This window comes from Sminthopsis crassicaudata, chromosome 1, assembly GCF_048593235.1.
Source record: "Sminthopsis crassicaudata isolate SCR6 chromosome 1, ASM4859323v1, whole genome shotgun sequence".
Taxonomy (NCBI): Eukaryota; Metazoa; Chordata; class Mammalia; order Dasyuromorphia; family Dasyuridae; genus Sminthopsis; species Sminthopsis crassicaudata.
The window spans coordinates 756114144-756132579 of record NC_133617.1 but is presented as its reverse complement, the minus strand read 5'-3'; the positions used below and the strand labels follow the sequence as shown (position 1 = coordinate 756132579).

Genomic DNA, 18436 nt, shown 5'->3' with positions numbered 1-18436 from the left:
ATGGCTCCAAATTTTATACACAGGTCTACATTAAAGATAAGCAGACTATTGCATAATTGGCGATGGATTCTTGAAGAAAAGGTCTCTAAAGTTCCTCTTAAGGACCAACTATCTTTACAGATGCATCCAAACATAATATTTGCCCTGTATACTCTCATGACTTAACTATAGAGTAATCAGGACTCCTTTTCAGTCCACTCGGCAGAATCAATTGTATGCACTCATTCTAGCTCTTACTTATTATTATTTGGCCTATTCAGTAGATGTACAAAGAATTGCCACAGCCCAAATAATATAAATAAAATTTGTAACTTTCAATATATATCAGCTCTTTAAGGAACTTCAAGACCAAGTGAGAAAGCATCCAGGTAAGATTTATATCTTGCTTGTCTACTTTCATAGTGGACTTCCAGGTCCTATTTTTGATGGTAATTCAAAGGCAGATAGCCTTCTAACCATGTTGGCCAATAATCCTTTATTTCAGGAAGCCCAAGAATCTCATTCTAAATATCATCAGGCTGCCTGAGCTTTATGTTTACAATTTGGAATAACAAGAGAAGAAGCTAGGAGCATAATAAAAGCCTGTACAGCTTGCCTCCTATACTCCTATACTCCCTCCAGGGAAGAATACTCATGGTTTAAGGCCTAATGAAATTTGGCAAATGGATGTGACCCATTATAAATCTTTTGGTCATCTGACTTTTAACCATGTTGTGGTAGACGCCTTTTCAGGATTCACTTTTGCAATACCAGCAGCAAAAGAAACAACCCGAGTGGTCACTGAATTCCTTATACAAGCATTTGCAATTATGGGTGTGCCACAAGCAATAAAAACAGACAATGGACCTGCATATACTTCTCAACATTTTGCACACTTTTGTGCACAGTATAAGATTTTACCTACCACGGGCATACTCTTTAATCCTCAAGGACAGGCAATAGTAGAGAGGAGAAACAGAGACATTATGACACTCCTCCAAAAACAAAAGAAAAGAGGAGTGACAGGTAACCCTAGAGAACTTCTAAATCTAGCCCTTTATACTATTAACTTCTTGATTTTTGACACAGATGCACTGGCTCCGGCAGACAGGTTTTATAACCCACCAGAAGGGCAGTGTCCAGTGTGAGCAGCTCCACTATCTTTAGATAATTGCCAGGTGATGTGGAGAGACCCAGAAAGTGGTGAATGGAAGGGACCAGATAGGTTAACTGCTTGGGGGAGAGGGTATGCTTGTATCTCCACAGATTGAGAAGGAATCAGATGGGTGCCCATGAGCCATATTTGCCTTGTCCATGGGAGAGAGATGGAGCAGACCCTTGAAAAGAAGGAGAAGACCCAAGAAACATCGAGCGGTTCCATTGCTGACTGTGCCCCCCACTGAAAGAGCCTGGCAGTTATGGCGTCTGACTCATGGACATCAAAAATTGTTAGACTTGAAAACCCTCAGGAATCATTGGATTCTCGAGACATGATAAGACTGTTGTAGGACTTGAAAACCCTCAGGAATCACTGGATTCTCTGAGACATGATAAAACTGTTGTAGGATTTCAAAATCTGCAGGAATCATTGGATTCCCTAACACATAATAAGACTGTTGCAGGATTTCAAAAACTTGTGGGGATTGGATTCCCTGAAACGTTAAGCAATGGACAATAGACTGGTCTTGGTTGTTGAAGAAGGCGTGTATGTGTGACTGATGTTTACATAACCTCCTTCTAGGACTTCTGGAAATCTTTTACAAGACCATGTTGATTCATATTGTTTGTTATATCACTACTTGCATGTACAATTCCTGTTTGTCACACCCCATCGATCCTGCACTGACTGGGGGAGAGTCATCACTAATAGCCTGAGCCTTAGTGCTATGTGCTGTGCAATACCTCCCATGCTGATGGGTTTGCGCATACCTGTCTCTAAGACCCTTCAGCCCAGAAATCTGCTAGTACCATATCAGGAAGCACCATGATGGCACACAATTCTCAACTTGGCTAAGCCCTCTGAATTTGCATGGCTCTCTCACTCACTTTTCCCGGACAGGGCAGGGGTGGGGAGGCGACCTGGGGCAAAGGGAGCTTGACTGGCAGGGAGGGGGAGCAGCCGATTAACCCATCCCTCAGTCAGTCACTTGATAAATCCATTTGAATAAAATCCGGGGAAATTAGCGAGGTTACTGGAAACTCTGGAAACCCAGCTTTTCCCGTCCTCCTGTCTCCCCCTCCCCCAAAGCGTCTGGGACTACAGCGTCTTAAGGCTAGTGGACCACTGGGGCCCCAGAGTCCACCCCACCATGTGTTTTCTGGAGGACACGAAGGGCTAGGGGAGGAGTTGGGCAGTTAATGAGCAGCCAGGTGGTTTCCAGCCCAGGTCACTCCCCACGAACCCCCCGCAGCCCCCTTGTTTCCTCTCCACTGGTGGGCTTCCCGAGGAGGGTGGCTCAGGCTGAAGTCCTCCTCCTCCGCGGCGGTGGGGAAGCCGGTGACGAGGCTGCCGGGAAGGGCAAAGGGAGGCGCAGCCCCCCGCCCCCCCGGCCCCGGGAAAGGCCCCCCCCCCCCGGCCTCTTTGACGGCCCTTCCCCGAAATCTGGAAGCGAGATGGGGGAGGGGAGAGAAACCAGGGCTGGGGCGGAGCGGGCCCGTCCAGATCTCCCTGGGGCGAGTTTCCCCACCGCGGCAGGCCCGGAGACTGCACCGCCCGCCGCCGGGAACTGGGGGTGACTGACACCGAACCGAACCGGCCGCTCCTGAGGCCATCCCGGAGAACAAGGGCCGGCTTCTGCCCGTCTCCCCAGAGCCTGGCGCGCGCCGGGCACAGAGCGGGCAGTGCCGGCGGGCAGACTGAAGCCTCAGCTCCGCAGGCTCCTCGCCCCGCACAGGGCCCCGCCCCCCGGCCCCGCGGCCTTGCCCACCCCCCTCCCGTCCCACCTCGCTGCGGGCGGGGGCGCGAGGGCTCCCTTTCCTTCCTCCCTCCTCCGGCGGGCCCCAGGCGCCAAGTTCAAGTTCGCTGAGTGAGGTCCGCCCCCGGCCCCGGCCCCGCCCCAGCCCGCCCCGCCCCGGGGCTGGCCCAGACCTCCAGACTGTCCCCGGCGTCAATAAATCGGGAACCCCCTCCCGGCCCGGCCAGCACCCGAGGGAGGCCAGACCGAGACCCAGGCGCTCCGGCCCAGCCCGTCCGTCAGGCGCCCGAACCAGAGCTCGCCCGTCCGGCCCCCGGACCCCAGCCCGCCGTCCGGCCCCCGGACCCCAGCCCGCCGTCCGGCCCCCGGACCCCAGCCCGCCGTCTCGGACCCGAGCGCTGCCTTCGCCATGCTCACCGTCCTGCTGCTGCTGTCCTCAGCCCTGCTCCTGGGACCCACGCTGGGGGATCCTCAGGCCCGGCCCCGAGGTGAGAGCCGCAGCGTGTTGGGGGGGGGAGGGTCGCGGTCCTGAGCGCCGGACTCGCCAGCCCCCATCCCACTCCCGGCCTCCGAACCTTCCCCTTCTCCTCACCCCCCAGACCCTCCCCGTCCCCCCACTCTGTCCCCTCCCCCACTCGGTCTTCTCTCCCCGCCCCCGCTGCCCCCCCTTCCCCTCGGCCGCAGCCTCCCGGCCTCCTCTGACGCCTGCCTCCGTCCCGTACCCAGAAGTGCCCCCGGCGCGCTGCCTGCTGCCCCCGGACGAAGGGCCCTGCCGAGCCTTAATTCCCAGCTTCTACTACGACCGCCAACTGCAGAAGTGTCGCCCCTTCATCTACGGGGGCTGCGAGGGCAACGACAACATCTTCGACACGCAGGACGACTGTCAAGAGGCGTGCGGCTGGATTCCGAGTGAGTGGGACCCGGCCCCCCCTCCCGCTGCCGCTGGCCCCGAGCGGCTCCCCAGCGTCGGCTCTGAGCCCCCCCCCAGCCAAGCCCCCCCCCCCGTGCCCGCTCTGGTCATCACTGCCGGAACCGGGAGGGCAGGCTTGGGGGGCACCACCTCCGTGGCCCCACCCTGGGCACGGGAAGGGGCAGAGGCCAAGGGGCAGCTCCCAGAGCTCTTAGCGGAAAGCCCTTTGCCAGGGGCTTCACAAGCTGCTCCCCGGGCCGCACCGATGGCTCGTGTATTCTAGGAACCGAGTCGTGATTTCAAAAATACTAATTTTTTCCTGAAGTGGAATCTTCCCCATCCTGGGTCTTGGGGCTTTCTTGTGGTCTGTGAGGGAAGAAGAGACTGTGGCCTTCCCTTTGACCAGAAAGACTGAATCACTGGGCAGAGCCCCTGGTCGGTGGGCAGTGGGACTGAGCTTTGCCTGGGGCCAGAGCCGCCTACGGCTGGTACCAGGTACCCGGGCCCCCATTTCTGGTCCATAGAGCCCCTAGGCAATGGGGCTGAGCGCATAGTGTGGTCCCCAGGTTAGAATGACAGGTCCCGGAAGGCAGGCGTTCTGCCCCTTCCCAATGCCAGCAGTTAGCCCGGTGCCAGCCCACGCACACATACAGTGGCATGGCTCGTTCCGGACCGCCCCACGCCCCACTCTCCTCATTTGGAAAACGGCTCCATGAGATGAGACAAGAGCGCTGCCCGGCTCCGATATATGCTGCCAACCTTGCAGGGCTGTTGTCTTCCCCGCCTAACCGCCCCGAAATGTCCTTTTCCTAGGAGTTCCCAAAATCTGCCGGCAGGAAGTCAACGGGACAGAGCCTGTGGGGCACCGGGAGCAGTATTTCTTCAACCTCAGTTCCATGGCCTGCGAGAGGCTGCTCCTCGGGGGGGCTCGTGGCAGTCACAACCGCTTCCCGGATGCTGCGGCGTGCGAGAGCTTTTGTGGCCCTGCGAAAAGTAAGGCATTTCCTAACTTCCTCCGGCATCCTCCGGGAGACACGGGACTCCATCCCCGGCCGGCAGGAACGCTGGCCACGGGGGCGCCGTCCTCAGTCATCGGGAGCTGAGAAGCTTCAGCAGCCTCCCTTGCCCTTCCCCCTTTGCAGACAGAAGTCCCAGCTGTGGGCGGGTGGGGGGGAGGAAAAGGACTCCCCGCTCCCAACTGCCTCAGAGAGGTAACCACAGAGCGTGGGGGTGCAAAAGCCTCCGTGGAAATCGGGGGCTCTCTACTAGTGTCTTCTCACAGGTCACTGATCATAATCATCAGTGCCCCGGTTGTCCACGCAAAGCCCTGGGGAGGGAGAAGAGTTTGTGAAGGGCCAGCGTTGGGCCTGGAGTCCAAGGTTGGGGAGCTGTCCCCTCTCCCTCTAGAGAAGTCAGTCATTCCATGATCCTCTGCCTTGCTGGGCTGTAGAGCTTGGATCAGTCTGAGCAAGGAAACACTCCCTAGCACCGAGAGATGGGCTTTCTCCGGAGGGAGTGACTCTCCCGTCACTGGAGAGGATCCAAAGCGACTTATGGCTCCGACTTCAGGGCCAGATCACCTCGGAAATCCCTGCTTCCAGCCAAGGGGGCCTGGGATCTTTAGGCTCTTCCTTGGGCACCTCCCCTGCACACGGTGCAGGGGCTGCTGTGTGGTGGTCGCGCCCATTCTGGCACAGATGTGGGTCGAGAGGCCTGGAGAAGCTTTCCTTCATGGAAAGCGGTCCTTCGATGGCCTTTGCTTCTCCCCGCAGGGTCCCCCCCCATGCCCTTTCACCCTGACTTTCTCAGCTTCAGTCACAGCTGAAGGCTCCATGTTGTCGTCAGCCTTTGGCTGGCTCAGTCTGGGGTCAAGAACCTTCTGACCGGATTTTCCTTTCTTTCCACAAGGGCCCAACTTCTGCTTCAGCCCTCTGGATCCGGGCTCTTGTTCATCAGATGTGCCCCGCTACTATTTTAACTGGGAAAGCAAACGCTGCGAGCCCTTCACCTACACCGGCTGTGGTGGTAACGAAAACAACTTTGTCTCCCAGAAGGACTGCACCAAAGTCTGTGTGAAAGGTACGGGCAGCAGTCGCTGCGGGAGCACACTGGTCCCGTCCGGGGACTCGGCGTTCCTGAGGACCCCTTCTGGTCCCGGCCTTGCTGCACCCGGGCTGGACGCAGGCGCTGGCCAGGGTCCTCACCCATGAAGCAACGGGTTTCAGGCTGTGTGTGGGCGTCCAATGGGGTCAGCCACAAGCTCCTGCAGACCCAGTGTGTGTGTGTGTGTGTGTGTGTGTGTGTGTGTGTGTGTGTGTGTGTGTGTGTGTGTGTGAGAAAGAGAGCGAGAGAGAGCGAGAGAGAGAGAGAGAGAGATTGAGAGAGAGAGAGAGACAGAGACAGAGAGAGGAGAGACAGAGAGAGATTCAGAGAGAGAGAGAGAGAAAGAGAGAGAGAGAGAGAGAGAGAGAGAGAGAGAGAGAGAGAGAGAGAGAGAGAGAGAGAGAGAGAGAGAGAGATTGAGAGAGAGATTGAGAGAGAGAGAGAGACAGAGACAGAGAGAGAGAGATTGAGAGACAGAGAGAGAGACAGAGAGAGAGACAGAGAGAGAGAGAGAGAGAGAGAGAGAGAGAGAGAGAGAGAGATTGAGAGAGAGATTGAGAGAGAGAGAGAGACAGAGACAGAGAGAGGAGAGACAGAGAGAGAGACAGAGAGAGAGAGAGAGAGAAAGAGAGAGAGAGAGAGAGATTGAGAGAGAGAGAGAGACAGAGAGAGAGACAGAGAGAGAGAGAGACAGAGATTGAGAGAGAGACAGAGACAGAGAGAGGAGAGACAGAGAGAGAGACAGAGAGAGAGAGAGAAAGAGAGAGAGAGAGAGAGAGAGAGAGAGAGAGAGATTGAGAGAGAGAGAGAGACAGAGACAGAGAGAGGAGAGACAGAGAGAGAGAGACAGAGAGTGAGAGAGAGAGACAGAGAGAGAGACAGAGAGAGGAGAGACAGAGAGACAGAGACAGAGAGAGAGAAAGAGAGAGATTGAGAGAGAGAGAGAGAGAGAGATTGAGAGAGAGAGAGAGAGAGACAGAGAGAGAGACAGAGAGAGAGAGACAGAGAGAGAGAGAGAGAAAGAGAGAGAGAGAGAGCGAGAGAGAGAGAGAGAGAGAGAGAGAGAGAGAGAGAGATTGAGAGAGAGACAGAGACAGAGAGAGGAGAGACAGAGAGAGAGACAGAGAGAGAGAGAGAAAGAGAGAGAGAGAGAGACAGAGAGAGAGACAGAGAGAGAGAGAGAGAGAGAGAGAGAGAGAGAGAGAGAGAGAGAGAGAGAGAGAGAGAGAGAGAGAGAATGAAAACTAGGCGGGGGGAGGATCCTAAATTCAGCCTCCCTGTCTGTTTGGCTCCATTATTTCAGGGTGTGTTTCTTGGCCCTGCTGGGTAAATGCAATTATCATTGCCAGGCAGCCAGTCAAGGACTAGGCCACAGAAGCAAAAGGGGCCATTCAGCCAAGGGTCATCTCAGGGAGGATGGTGACTTTCAGGCTAGAGCCTCTGATCGCTGGTCCTTATTTCTATCAGTCTCGAAGAAAAGGCAGAGGAAGGTCTCCAGACTGGGTTTTTTCAAGAAGCTGCCCAAGAAGCTGCAGTGACCGGCCCCTGCCTGGGACCCCCGGGGCTGGCCTGCGGAGAGGTCAGCACTCGTTGGCCCCGCACAGGACGCTGGAGACATGGGACTGGACGGGCTGCTCTTATTCCTCGGATTCGGCAGACATCGTTGTGTTTTGTGTGTTGTTCTGTCACTGGCAGCTCTTTGGTCCTTGACTGAGCCCTACAGGTCATTCCTCTTCTTCTATTACATTCTCTTCTGTTCATGTTGTTGGCGACTGACTGGGGACATTGAAGGGTGGGCTCTCAGAAGCAGGGTCTATGAGGGGGGCTTGAGCACGAGGAGACTAGTGGGTCCCATGTTTTCAAGGAGAAGATTTCTGAAGGGGAGGGGGAAAACCATCTCAGGGCTATCTGAGACAGAAGCTGTACCAGAGCCCTTTTGTCCGGCCCTTGTCAGACCCAGGTGGCGTCCTGGGGGAGCTGGAAAAGGAGCTTTTCTGAAGGCTTCTGCCCCAGAGCTGGAGAATGGCTGAAGGGCTGAGGGGAGGGGAAGGAGAGGCAGAGGTTGGCTGTACAGCACCTTTGAGCCCGGCGTCTGAGTCCCGGTAACCAGCAGCCTCTTGAGTGCCCCAGACCAGACCCAAGATGCCCAATGCCAGGCAAGGCTGGTTATTCTTGTGATTAAAAAGGCTGGCGTCACGGGAAGCATCCTTGAAATACTCTTCTTCCAAGGATGTCTCAGGGTTAGAAAAAGCACAAAAAGCCGAGCTTTTAGGGCAAGTGCTTACTTTTCTCCAGTCAGAGAACCCATTGTCAGATGGAAACAAGAAGCCACTGTGAACACGGCAAGGGGGCGGAGGGGAAGCGAATGAGGGAGCCACTTTAGGGATAGCCTCAGCAGCTCTCTGCCACCCTTCCTGGGGGTCAGTGCCGCCACCCATCCACCCCGACCAGGAGCGTTTTCCACTTCAAACCTGTCTTCCAGAAAGCCAACAAGGCAGAGGTTATGTCCGTGGTCCCATTCACAGGGACGGCACCGGAGGCCAGGAAGGGAAGGGTCCTGAAGGCTGGAAGAGCTTTGGATTCCTTCCAGTCTATCCCCTCCCCAACCAGGGCGTCCTCCTCTCTGCATTGTTTTCCCAACGCAGAAAAGTTGACATTCCCCAGCTTTTCGAGCCCTTCTTCCCCTGCCGAGAGTCCCTCCTTTTGAGGGGTTAAACAGTTTGTACTTTAGTGCGCTCCCTGAGGTGTTGTGGTCTTTCTACCAAGAATCATACTTGAATTTAACACGTAGCTTCAGTATCACCAAGTTCTTAATAAAATATTTATTTTAATGAAACTATTTCCTTCGTCACTGATTTCAGTCATTTCAGTGAGTTGCAAAATCGGCCTCAGACTTCCTTCTCCCACCAGAAGGCAAATTCCAGAAGGCAAAGCGGGGCTGCAGGACCTTTTCCACCAGGCACAGAGGCCAGGGGCCTTCGCCGGGGCCTCAGGAGCTGTCCCAAGACTCCCTGCTCGCCAACAGACGAATCCGCCCCAAGGAGAGGGCTGCCCAGGAAGCTGTGACTGTGACATGCATTTGCTTTTCACGATGCTTATTAAATTAGCTCATGGTGACAAATGGCTCTTTTTGGGTCCCCTTCTGAATGGAATACCTCAGAGTTCTAGCTCCGGAGTGAAAGCTGCCTGAGAAGCCACAGAGAAGGAAAGTGAGCACCAAGCAGGACCAGGGACCTACTCAAGAACGCTCAGGGACTCTAGGAGAGCAGAGCTTCCAGACTGGACCACGAAGCCTTTTGGCCAAGGCCATTCCCACATCTCCAGGCGCTCCACTGGAAGCAAGGCTTCTGCTCTTTTCACTGTCCAAGGAATGTCCCCAGTGGGTCTGGGGCTCCTCAGTCCCGGCCGTTGCTCGGTACAGACAAGAAAAACTAAATGAGGGAGCTTTCCCTTCGAGAAAGCCTCAAGTCCCTTCAAAGCCCTTCTGTCGTCTTGGGCTACAGAGCTTGAGAATTCAGACCCCTGCATCCAAACTGACTGGAGTGTGTACAGCACATGTGTGTGTGTGTGTGAGCGTGTGCGTGTGAGTATGAGTGTGTAAAAGCGTGAGTGTGTGAATGTATGTGAGTGTGTGTGAGTGTGTGTATACAAGTGTTTGTGTGTGAATGTGTGGTGTATGTGAGTGTATAAATGTGCGTGTGAGTGTGTGTGTGAGTGTGTGTGTGTGTGTGAGCGTGTGCGTGTGAGTATGAGTGTGTAAAAGCGTGAGTGTGTGAATGTATGTGAGTGTGTGTGAGTGTGTGTATACAAGTGTTTGTGTGTGAATGTGTGTGTATGTGAGAGTGTATAAATGTGCGTGTGAGTGTGTGTGTGAGTGTGTGTGTCCAAGTGTCTGTGGAAGGGAAGGCGGTGGGGACCCCTGAGCTGGATCTTGAAGAAGGAGGGAGTCAGAGAGCTGCAAGGCTGAGGAACAGCAGTGGGGAGGGCTGGGGGCAGCAGGACAGGCCCATCACCCATCCCAGAGCACTTGGGAGTATTCGGCAGCCCAGAGAGCAAGCGGCCCACGGCCTGGCTTAGGTCACTCCTCTGAATCACCATCCTTGCCATGACTGCCCCACCCCCACTGCCGGGTCCAGGGGAGAGGAAGGAGAGGTGTTGCTCCATCTCGGGCCCTGAACAGCCTCGTGGGTGGAGCAGCTCGGTCACCGGTCACTCATCCGTTCCTCCTTCACCAACCCACAAACTGTCACGGAGAAGAGAGGAGCCCCAGGGACCTTTTGCCTGCGTCAGGCTGTTGGACTCCGGGAGCATTTCCACGTTCCTGTGGAGGCGCCCAGGGCTCTCTGTGCACAGTCTTAGTGGAATCTGTAAGGAGGTCTTTGGGGTTCCATCACTCCACCTCACAGAGGAGGTGGGATTCTAGCCGGGGCTCTCCTGATCCAGCAGTACGCCCACTGCTCCCTCCTTCCTTTCCTTGACTTCATGGAGCTTATTCTAGTGAAGGAAGGGAGCCTTGCACACACACTCACACACACACTCACACTCACACACACACACTCACACTCACACTCACACACACACGACCCAAGGTAGGGTGCCCATGTACCTGGAGAGAGGCAGCCCCCCATTCCAGACCCAGCGTCTCCCAGGGATGGACACTAAGGAGAGCCACCACACAGCTCCTTCATCTGCCCTCCAGGCGGTCAGAAAAGGGGCCAGAGACCCCCGCCTCAGGAGACGCTCCACAAAGCCCCGGGTAATACAGTCATGGACTAATGAACCTGCGGGGAAGTCAAGGCTGGTGGCCACGGCTCTTGTAGGGAGTAAGCGCTGAGAAGAGCAAGGCCATAGCTTTGCAGATTTAAATTGGAAGGTGCTCCAGTCTAACTCGCACTTTTTGTAGAGATTCGGGTCTAGGACGCAAAGGCAGCAAATGGAGACGCAGGATTTGAACCCAGGCCTCCCAGCCCTCGTGTTCTCCAAGGGCTCTCCAGAGTGACCAGTCTACCAGCAAAAGTCACTCCATCCCACAGGATTCCTCCACAGCTGCCAGGCAGGGTGAGCCACCTCCCTTATGTGCAGCTGCCTCTGGCCGTGGTGCTGACGTGGGCTCCCTGAAAGGCTACAGGACCAAGTGTAGGTGGGCTGGCCGTGGGGTCGCTAGAGACAGTGTGAACAAGGAATACACAGACTGGATGTGGAGAGCAAGGGGCTAGGAGGGGAGGGTGAGATGGGAGCCACGGGGGTCACAGGGAGGATCGAGGGGGACCAGGAAGATGATGACAAAGACATGGTGAAGGGCGCGGCCCCCTCTTCTCCTGAGCGCAATCTGTGGAGACCAGGGCAGAGGGAGAGGGAACAACTTAGAGGGAACGCTTCCTCCAGAGCGGTGTCTCATCGATAACTCCTGAACAAGCAAAACTCCATTAAATGGGTCCTTCCAGAAACCAGAAACCATGCCAGCTTTAGACTCACGACAGAATGCTGCCCTGAGACCTGAGGGCTTTCACCAGAGGGGGGCCCATAATGGGCACACAACTCACTGAAGGAAAGGAGTTCCTCTCCCCAAAGAGCTTACAATCTAAAGGGGACAACACCCAAAAGAAGGCTGGAGAGGGAGGGGAATGCTGGGGGACGCTCCTTGTTCCACAGAGCTGAAAACAGGCGAAGCAGCAAGTGCCAACTGAAGAGAGGGCACCAGGGAAAGGTTCAGAGCCTGCGCCCCCGTAGTTTCAGTTCCACCAGGACTCAGAGGGTTGGAGACATGCCCTTGTGCACCGCCCTTGGTCCGTTCAAAAGCCATTTTCTAATAGATCTGAATCTCAAAGGGGGCTAGGGCCACAGACAAGTCTCTAAACTCCCCTAATCAGACACAGGAGAGGGGATTTGGCTGGATGAATGTCAGAGTTCTGCCATGTTTTAGGGGCTTTTATAACATGTCACCGAGTGCTGCCAAGCCCCTAATTGGGGAGCTCAGTGCAGGGGTTGGGGCAAAGGGAGCGGAGGATTCTCCATCGAGCACATGATCGTCCGATTCTTTACTATCTGTGAAGCCCACACGCTTCAGCTTGGCCAGACCAAGCCCAGTCTGGAACCCCTGCCTACCCCACTCCTTCCGCAGGCTGATCACTCTGTTCAGCTTGCATAGCTCCCACACAGAATCGTCTCTGCTAATCTCAGAACGTATTTCACAGCGGGGTTTTCGCAAATGTCCCAGGATCCCATACACACACTCAAAGCCGCTTCACATACCGGGTATCGGACAGTCTTTATTAAACGCTCAAAAAAGCAAATAATGCATAAAGGACTCAAGCAGCCCAGAAAAGCCGACGGGGGCGTTCTCTTTCTTCGCCAAGTTCTCATCTTTACAAGGGCCCTGGGACCTTTCTAACCACAGCACTCCCGAGGGATTGAATTCATCTGGGAAAGGCAACAGCATCAGGATGCTAGCAGGGCAACCCCTTCAGCTTCTGGAGACTCCCATTTTCATTCCAAACACAAACACAGAACTAGATCTTTATGGTAGAGCCATAGAGTTCGGACTCCTCTGGAGGGTCCTGGAATCTGCTAAACTGGCAACCTTCTGTGAAGCGCGTGGCCCCTCCGGGAACCCGTACGATCATCTGAGCTTGATCCATCCGGAAGGGCCAGGATTCCTCCAAGATTAAAACAGAGCGGCTGGAGAAGTTCCACATAAAATAATTCATGGTACCGGCCGAGGGGAAAATGTTTTGATTTCCCTTTGAGAGTACAAAGCGTCCCTGGTGGAAGAGAAGTGGAGAACTCGTGGAAGTGGTCATAACCAGGGAGGATGGGCAGAGAGCAGATGCTGAGGTCATCAAGGACAGGGAGTAGGTGGGAAGGTGGGGGGAGGGACCAACTCCAGGGCTGGGAAGAGGATGATCCGGGGGAAAACCCAGATTTCTAAAGATTGAGAAATGGTACAAAAGTTCACCTGGTAATTCAGAATGAGAAAGAGGGTCCAGAGGAGAATCTGGTTCCTGGGCAGACAGTCAGGGAAACATGGGGGAGAGGGAGAGGATGAGGGGGTGGAAGAGGGTTAGGGAAAAGGATGGGCGGACCCTGAAGATGGTGTGGATGGAAGCCTGGGATGGAGCCTGGGGAATCCTAGGACGGAAGAGTTGGGGGGCGAGGAGTAGGACTGAAGGATGTGCGAGGTGCGCATGTGTGAGCTCGTGTTCATGAGTGCACACGGGGGGGGGGGTGCATGTGTTGAGCGAGAGACGGAGAGAGTGTGTGTGAGAGAGACAGAGAAATTGAAAACGAGAGAGAAAGAAGTAAAGGTGTGGGCGACGACAAGTCTGGGCAGGAGTTTCAGGGGCCACGGGCGGAAGGGAAGTTCGGTGGCTTAGGCCCAGTGGCGCTTGGGAAGTCTCACTACAACACGCCACTGTCACCCGCTGTTAGCCCGAGCAGTGGCCCGGCTTGAGCAGTGGGCACAAACTTCTCCAGAAGTCAGAGATGGAAGGGACTTCAGGAACCTTCCCCCACTCCCCCCCCCCCATGCTAAGACATGGTTGTCCAGCATCTGCTGAAGACGCTTCTTGGTGGGGAGGCAATCCACTGCCCTCAAGGCAATAATCACTTTTATTAAATACTTGTTAGGTGGGTTTTATTCCCCCTGAAATCAAGCCAAAATTTGCCTCTCTGCAAAATTAACTGCTGTTCTCCAGGGTCAAATAAAATATTGCAGACCCTTGATCCAATGACTGTTTTTCAAATAGTTGAGCCGGTTCCCCTGCCCCCTCCCTCCAGGGTTCCTTCCACAGTGACTGACCAGGTGGTGAGATCCTCAGGTGTCCTGCCCTCCATTCACTCTCCTGTAGGTACCATCCGTCTCCTCAGCATCCTTGCTTAATGGTGGCCCCGAGAGAGAAGCCCAGAATGCCCGCTGTCCCTGACAAGGCAGGCGTCGGCGCTGCTCTCATTTCCTTGCTTCGGGACCCTCGGTGCCGTCTAAGACATACCAGCTGTCGTGGCCACAGAGAGATGGTGCTGACTCCTCCGGGCTTGTATTCCCTCAAAATAGCGAGATGCGTTTCCAATAGCTTCCCCATTTTATTCTTGTAAAGCTAATTTCTGTGCTCGAGGGACAGCCCTCCATTTGTTTTGGGTGCAAAACGTCCTCTTAGAGTCCGTGTCGTCGGTCACTGCTGCAGAAGTAAATCTGCCGCCACAGAGAAATTATAGAGGCAAAAACCTAGTTTCTTACACTTAAGAACCGATTCAGGATTCAGAAGAACAGTCCTGAAGGAGGTTTTTAATAGGCAAAATTGTCAGAGAGATAAAGAAATAATTCTCTCCCTATTCTAATCTCAACGGCTAGAAGAGGCACATTCTCAATCCCATGCTCCCTTCAGCGTCATCACAGCTGAACAAACTCCAGCAGAATCACGATCTCATACGTGTCCCAAGGATTAAGTCGGGTTACGTATTTAGCGCCGTTTAGAAGATTTGAAAGGAGCTCCAGAGTCAGCTCCACAAAAAACCAGACTGCTGTGGGAACAGTTCTGAAGCGACTGTTTCAATCCTGGGGGTTGTGACTTGGTGGAGGACAGGAGCAGAGTTCTGTGAAGAGAACAGGGCCTACTAAGTCCTACAGGATTTAGGCGGGGGTAGGAGGGAGGACCACCGGGGAGTGTCCCTGTGCATGAGTAAGAGAAAACATCTGCCCTGGAGGGGATCTCATGCTCTGCTGAGGGCAAAGCCAGGGGCGTCCCCCTCAGAGAGCGGGCCGCCAGCCCTGCAGAAATGGGCACTTACTCAGAGGAGGCCTCGTGGGAGTAGTGCGGGGACAGAAAGTGCCATGGAAACGAGTACACAGGGCTGACTCACTGCTCCCTCACACGGGATTCTGCACGATGAACCTGGAAGAAATGTCCCTGAGCCCTCCAGAGGGGCTGGGGCCCAGAAAGGAAGGAGAAAAGGGAAACTAGAGGGAGGCGGCAGGAGGTGGGGTGGCCTCCTCTGAACCGCCCCTCAGGGAAGGGCACTGTGCTAAGTGGCGGGGTGGGACGGAGGACGGTCACCTTCCCAGGAGGTTCCATCAGCGAGATGGCAAAGGGAAGTCAGGTCCCTAAGGACAGGGACAGCCCAGGAGGGCTTTCTCCCACCCCCCCTCTGTCGTCCCCACAAGGGCGTGGGGCTCCTCTCTGGAAATCCCCCGCGGATGTGGAGGCGGCACTCGGCCAGCTGGGTTGTCCCCTCTAGATCTTGGCGGCCCCAGCCGGCACCCTCGGCACGAGCAGGGCACGGATCCCTCCGAACTTGCAAACTCCTCCGAGCCATTGTGCTCCATTTCTCTCTGCCCGGGTCTATGTACTGAGGAAATGTTCGGGATGGATGGGATCTCCATGGGAGAGACACCCACGACCATCGCTCGGCCTCCCGAGTAACTTACTCCGCCCCGTGGAAGCTGCAGGGAAGCCCCCAGTCTGAGGAAGGCTTCTTCCTGCATTTCCAGCTTCAGTCTGGTTCACAAGCCCCGGCTTGGTCTTTTCTTCGCGCTCGACTTTCCCAGTTCCTTCAGGGACGCTTTGGGGGGCGCCCGTCCTGAGCTCCCTAGTCTGCCCATTTCCTTCCTCGAACATGGTGCCCAGATGGGTACAATACCCTGAGAGGGCCCTGCGCAGAACTGAATTAAACTGAACTTCAAACGCAAAGGAGTCAGCGGTCCTTGAGTCATTTAATTCGATTGGATGAATATCCACCAGGCACTCCTTTGCTCCAGGCCCCAGAGTACTTTAGACACAGCCTGACTTTCCCATCTGATCCTCTGTAGAGATCCACATTCCAGGACTGGATTCCGGAGACACGGGAATGTCACCGCCCCAGTCTCTGGGCTCCAGCTCCGGCTCTTTGGTCTCTGCCACTCGGACCCTGCGGGCGCTGCCCAGTCTCCATCAGGAAGAGCCCCTGCAGCGCTCCTCTGTGCCCGAAGCCCGGAGCCTAAGCAGGCTCCAGGTGGCTCTGGGGGCAGGCGAGGAGGACACATCTGTGAAGTCTCCAGGGAATCAGGCACCAGCCAGAACTTCACAGTCCTTGGGGCCTGGCCCTTCTCTTCGGGGGCGTAGTGACGGACCGGTGTGTCTGTGCCCCAGAAAGGAAGAGACGGGGAAGGTGGTCTCCCAGTCAGGCGTGAAGAGAGCCTGCAGTGGAGGCTTCGGGCAGGTGGAGGGAGAGGCCCCCGGCAGACCAAGCCATCTTCTGACAGAGAGGTCCCCAGCCTCGTTTCAGGGAAGGACGCTTCGGGGGGCACTGACCTGCCTCCCTCATTCCTTTCCCGCTTCCCCGTAACTGATGTTTTGCAACAGTTGCTGGGAAGTATAAGTGTGTGAGTGTGTGTGTGAGTGTGTGTGTGCATGTGTGTGTGTGTGCGTGTGTGTGTGCGTGTGTGTGTGCGCATGTGTGCGCGTGTGTGCGTGTGTGTGTGTGCGTGTGTGTGCATGTGTGTGTGCATGTGTGTGTGTGCATGTGTGTGCGTGTGTGTGCGCGTGTGTGTGCGCATGTGTGTGCATATGTTTGTATTTTGTGTGTGTTTGTGTATCTGTATGTGTCTGTTATGTTTGTATTTGTGTCTATGTATATGTGTGGATATCTGTCTGTGTGTAAGCGTGGACATCCGTGTGCCTGCTTGATGGGGAGGGGCGTCATGAAGCTGGAGGACGAGCAGGAAGGAGGCGTTGGGGCTGGGGGCGGGGGGCGGCATCTTGCCCGGGACGCGTCCCCCCCCCACGCCGGACACCTCACACACAGAGGCTCCGTCTCCTCCCCTGACCTGTCGCTCACCACGTGTCAGCGCTTATCCTTTAGCTGCGACAGGGGAGCCCCAGGCCTTACTCCGAGTTCAATATGCAAACTTGATGTCAGCTGCACAATCACCAGTCATGGCTTTGACCTTATTCTGTGCATTCCTATATGAGTTCCGAGAGCTCATGGTCCATATAACTGAGCCCGCCTTGGCTTCCCCTCACCGGTCCCCGTTTCCAGAAGTGGTTTGTTTTTCCACAAAACCCATGTGGAGATGACTCCCGCTAAGGGAGAAGTCTTTGGTAACAAGAAAGACGGTGAAGTGCGGTGACCTCATCCAGAAACTCAGCGTCACGCGGCGTCCGCGGCCTCCTCCGCCTCCCCGTTCGTTTCAGGGAGCAGAACCTCTTGTCTCATTCCACCGTCTCCCGCTCCATGAAAACTGTTTGTGGGTGTGGTGGAAGCATCAGAATCGCTTGCGCGTGCACTTCTCTAACAGGAAACGAGCTCGTTGCACATCTGTCACCTGGATCTGATCGCTTACTGTCTCCGGGAGGGGAGACGGGAAGGAAGGAGGGAACGGTAGAATCCGGAACTCTAAACTCCAAATAAAAATGGGAAATACCGGAAAAATGGAAATTAAAGGATCTGCAGCACTTTTTCTTTCGCATGGCTATAGACAGCCCGAGTGTCCCCCCCCAAGATGGCCTGTTGTGTCTGGAAAGACTTCTAGGAATTGACGCAGAGTGAGGTAAGCCCCGGAGACCATCAGACGGAGAAGCCGCAGCGCTATCTGATGGACAGCGGTGAGTGACAGCTCTTCTCAGGGACCCGAGGAGCCAGGACCGTCCCAAGGGACTCCCGAGGAAGCCGCCGCTCTGCCCCCAGAGAAGCTGCCATTGTTTGAATACAGACTGAAACATGCGACTTTTCACTTTCTTTCTTTCCTTCCATCCTTCTTCCCTCCTTCCTTCTTCCTTCCCTTCCTTCTTCCTTCCATCCTTCTTCCCTCCTTCCTTCTTCTTCCTTCCTTCCTTCTTTTCTTTCATTCAAGTTTTCTTGTACAAAAGGATTAACATGACCACGTTGTCACTGATCGCACACTATAACTACATCTGCTTACCACCTCAGTGCCGGGGGCAGGGAGCAATGGGATTTGAAAGTCAAAACTTTTATTAAAATGCTTCAACATTATTTTCACACTTGGGGGATATAGATGGCCCTTTTTATAGTGCCTCACAATTGGAAGTCAAGAGTTGTAGTGGATGCTTGTGTACGGCGTGTCCGAAGAAATGAAGTCCAGGATGACTTTGGAAAATCCCCTCAGAGGCGGCCGGGCTGATGGATGTGAGGCAGCCCGGACTGGGGGGGACGTCGGCCCTGATGGGGGCATCGGCCCAGACCGGGGACGTCGGCCCAGAGCCGGTGGGGATGTCTGCTGGAGAGCTGCGGGTGACCACAACCGTCCTCAGCAGCACCACGAGCCTGGACGACCCCCAAGGGCCGGCCCAAACTACTTGGACCGCAGCGAGAGCTGCTGGGTCTGGAAACGGGCCGAGGCCGAGGGGTTTTGCCTCTGACGGTTGGAAGGGCGGATGAGCCGAGCTCTGTGTAGACAAGCGGGCAGCCCCGGGGAGGCCGCGGCAGTGGCCATGCTCCCAGAATCCCCCGCGCTTCTCGAGGCTTCAGACAGTGAACCACAGTGTTCTCAGCTAAACCCAACCTGCCTCCACAGCGTCATCTAGAGTCCACCCAGATC

General features: G+C 55.2%; 1 protein-coding gene across 1 annotated transcript; it reads left to right on the top strand.

Moving 5' to 3' along the window:
- Positions 1-3106: 3106 nt before the first annotated feature.
- TFPI2 (tissue factor pathway inhibitor 2) lies at positions 3107-8743 on the top strand. Its single transcript, XM_074284607.1, has 5 exons — positions 3107-3382; positions 3621-3803; positions 4618-4797; positions 5713-5883; positions 7375-8743. The coding sequence occupies exons 1-5, from the start codon at positions 3304-3306 to the stop codon at positions 7443-7445; spliced, it is 684 nt and encodes a 227-aa protein (XP_074140708.1). The 5' UTR covers positions 3107-3303; the 3' UTR covers positions 7446-8743.
- The last annotated feature ends 9693 nt before the right edge of the window (positions 8744-18436 follow it).

Bases quoted from the DNA above. Each gene is read 5' to 3' on its own strand.
- TFPI2 (XM_074284607.1), top strand. From the start codon at position 3,304: ATGCTCACCGTCCTGCTGCTGCTGTCCTCAGCCCTGCTCCTGGGACCC. The intron at 3,383-3,620 runs GTGAGAGCCGCA...TCCCGTACCCAG, and splicing joins TCCTCAGGCCCGGCCCCGAG to AAGTGCCCCCGGCGCGCTGC. The intron at 3,804-4,617 runs GTGAGTGGGACC...TCCTTTTCCTAG, and splicing joins GGCGTGCGGCTGGATTCCGA to GAGTTCCCAAAATCTGCCGG.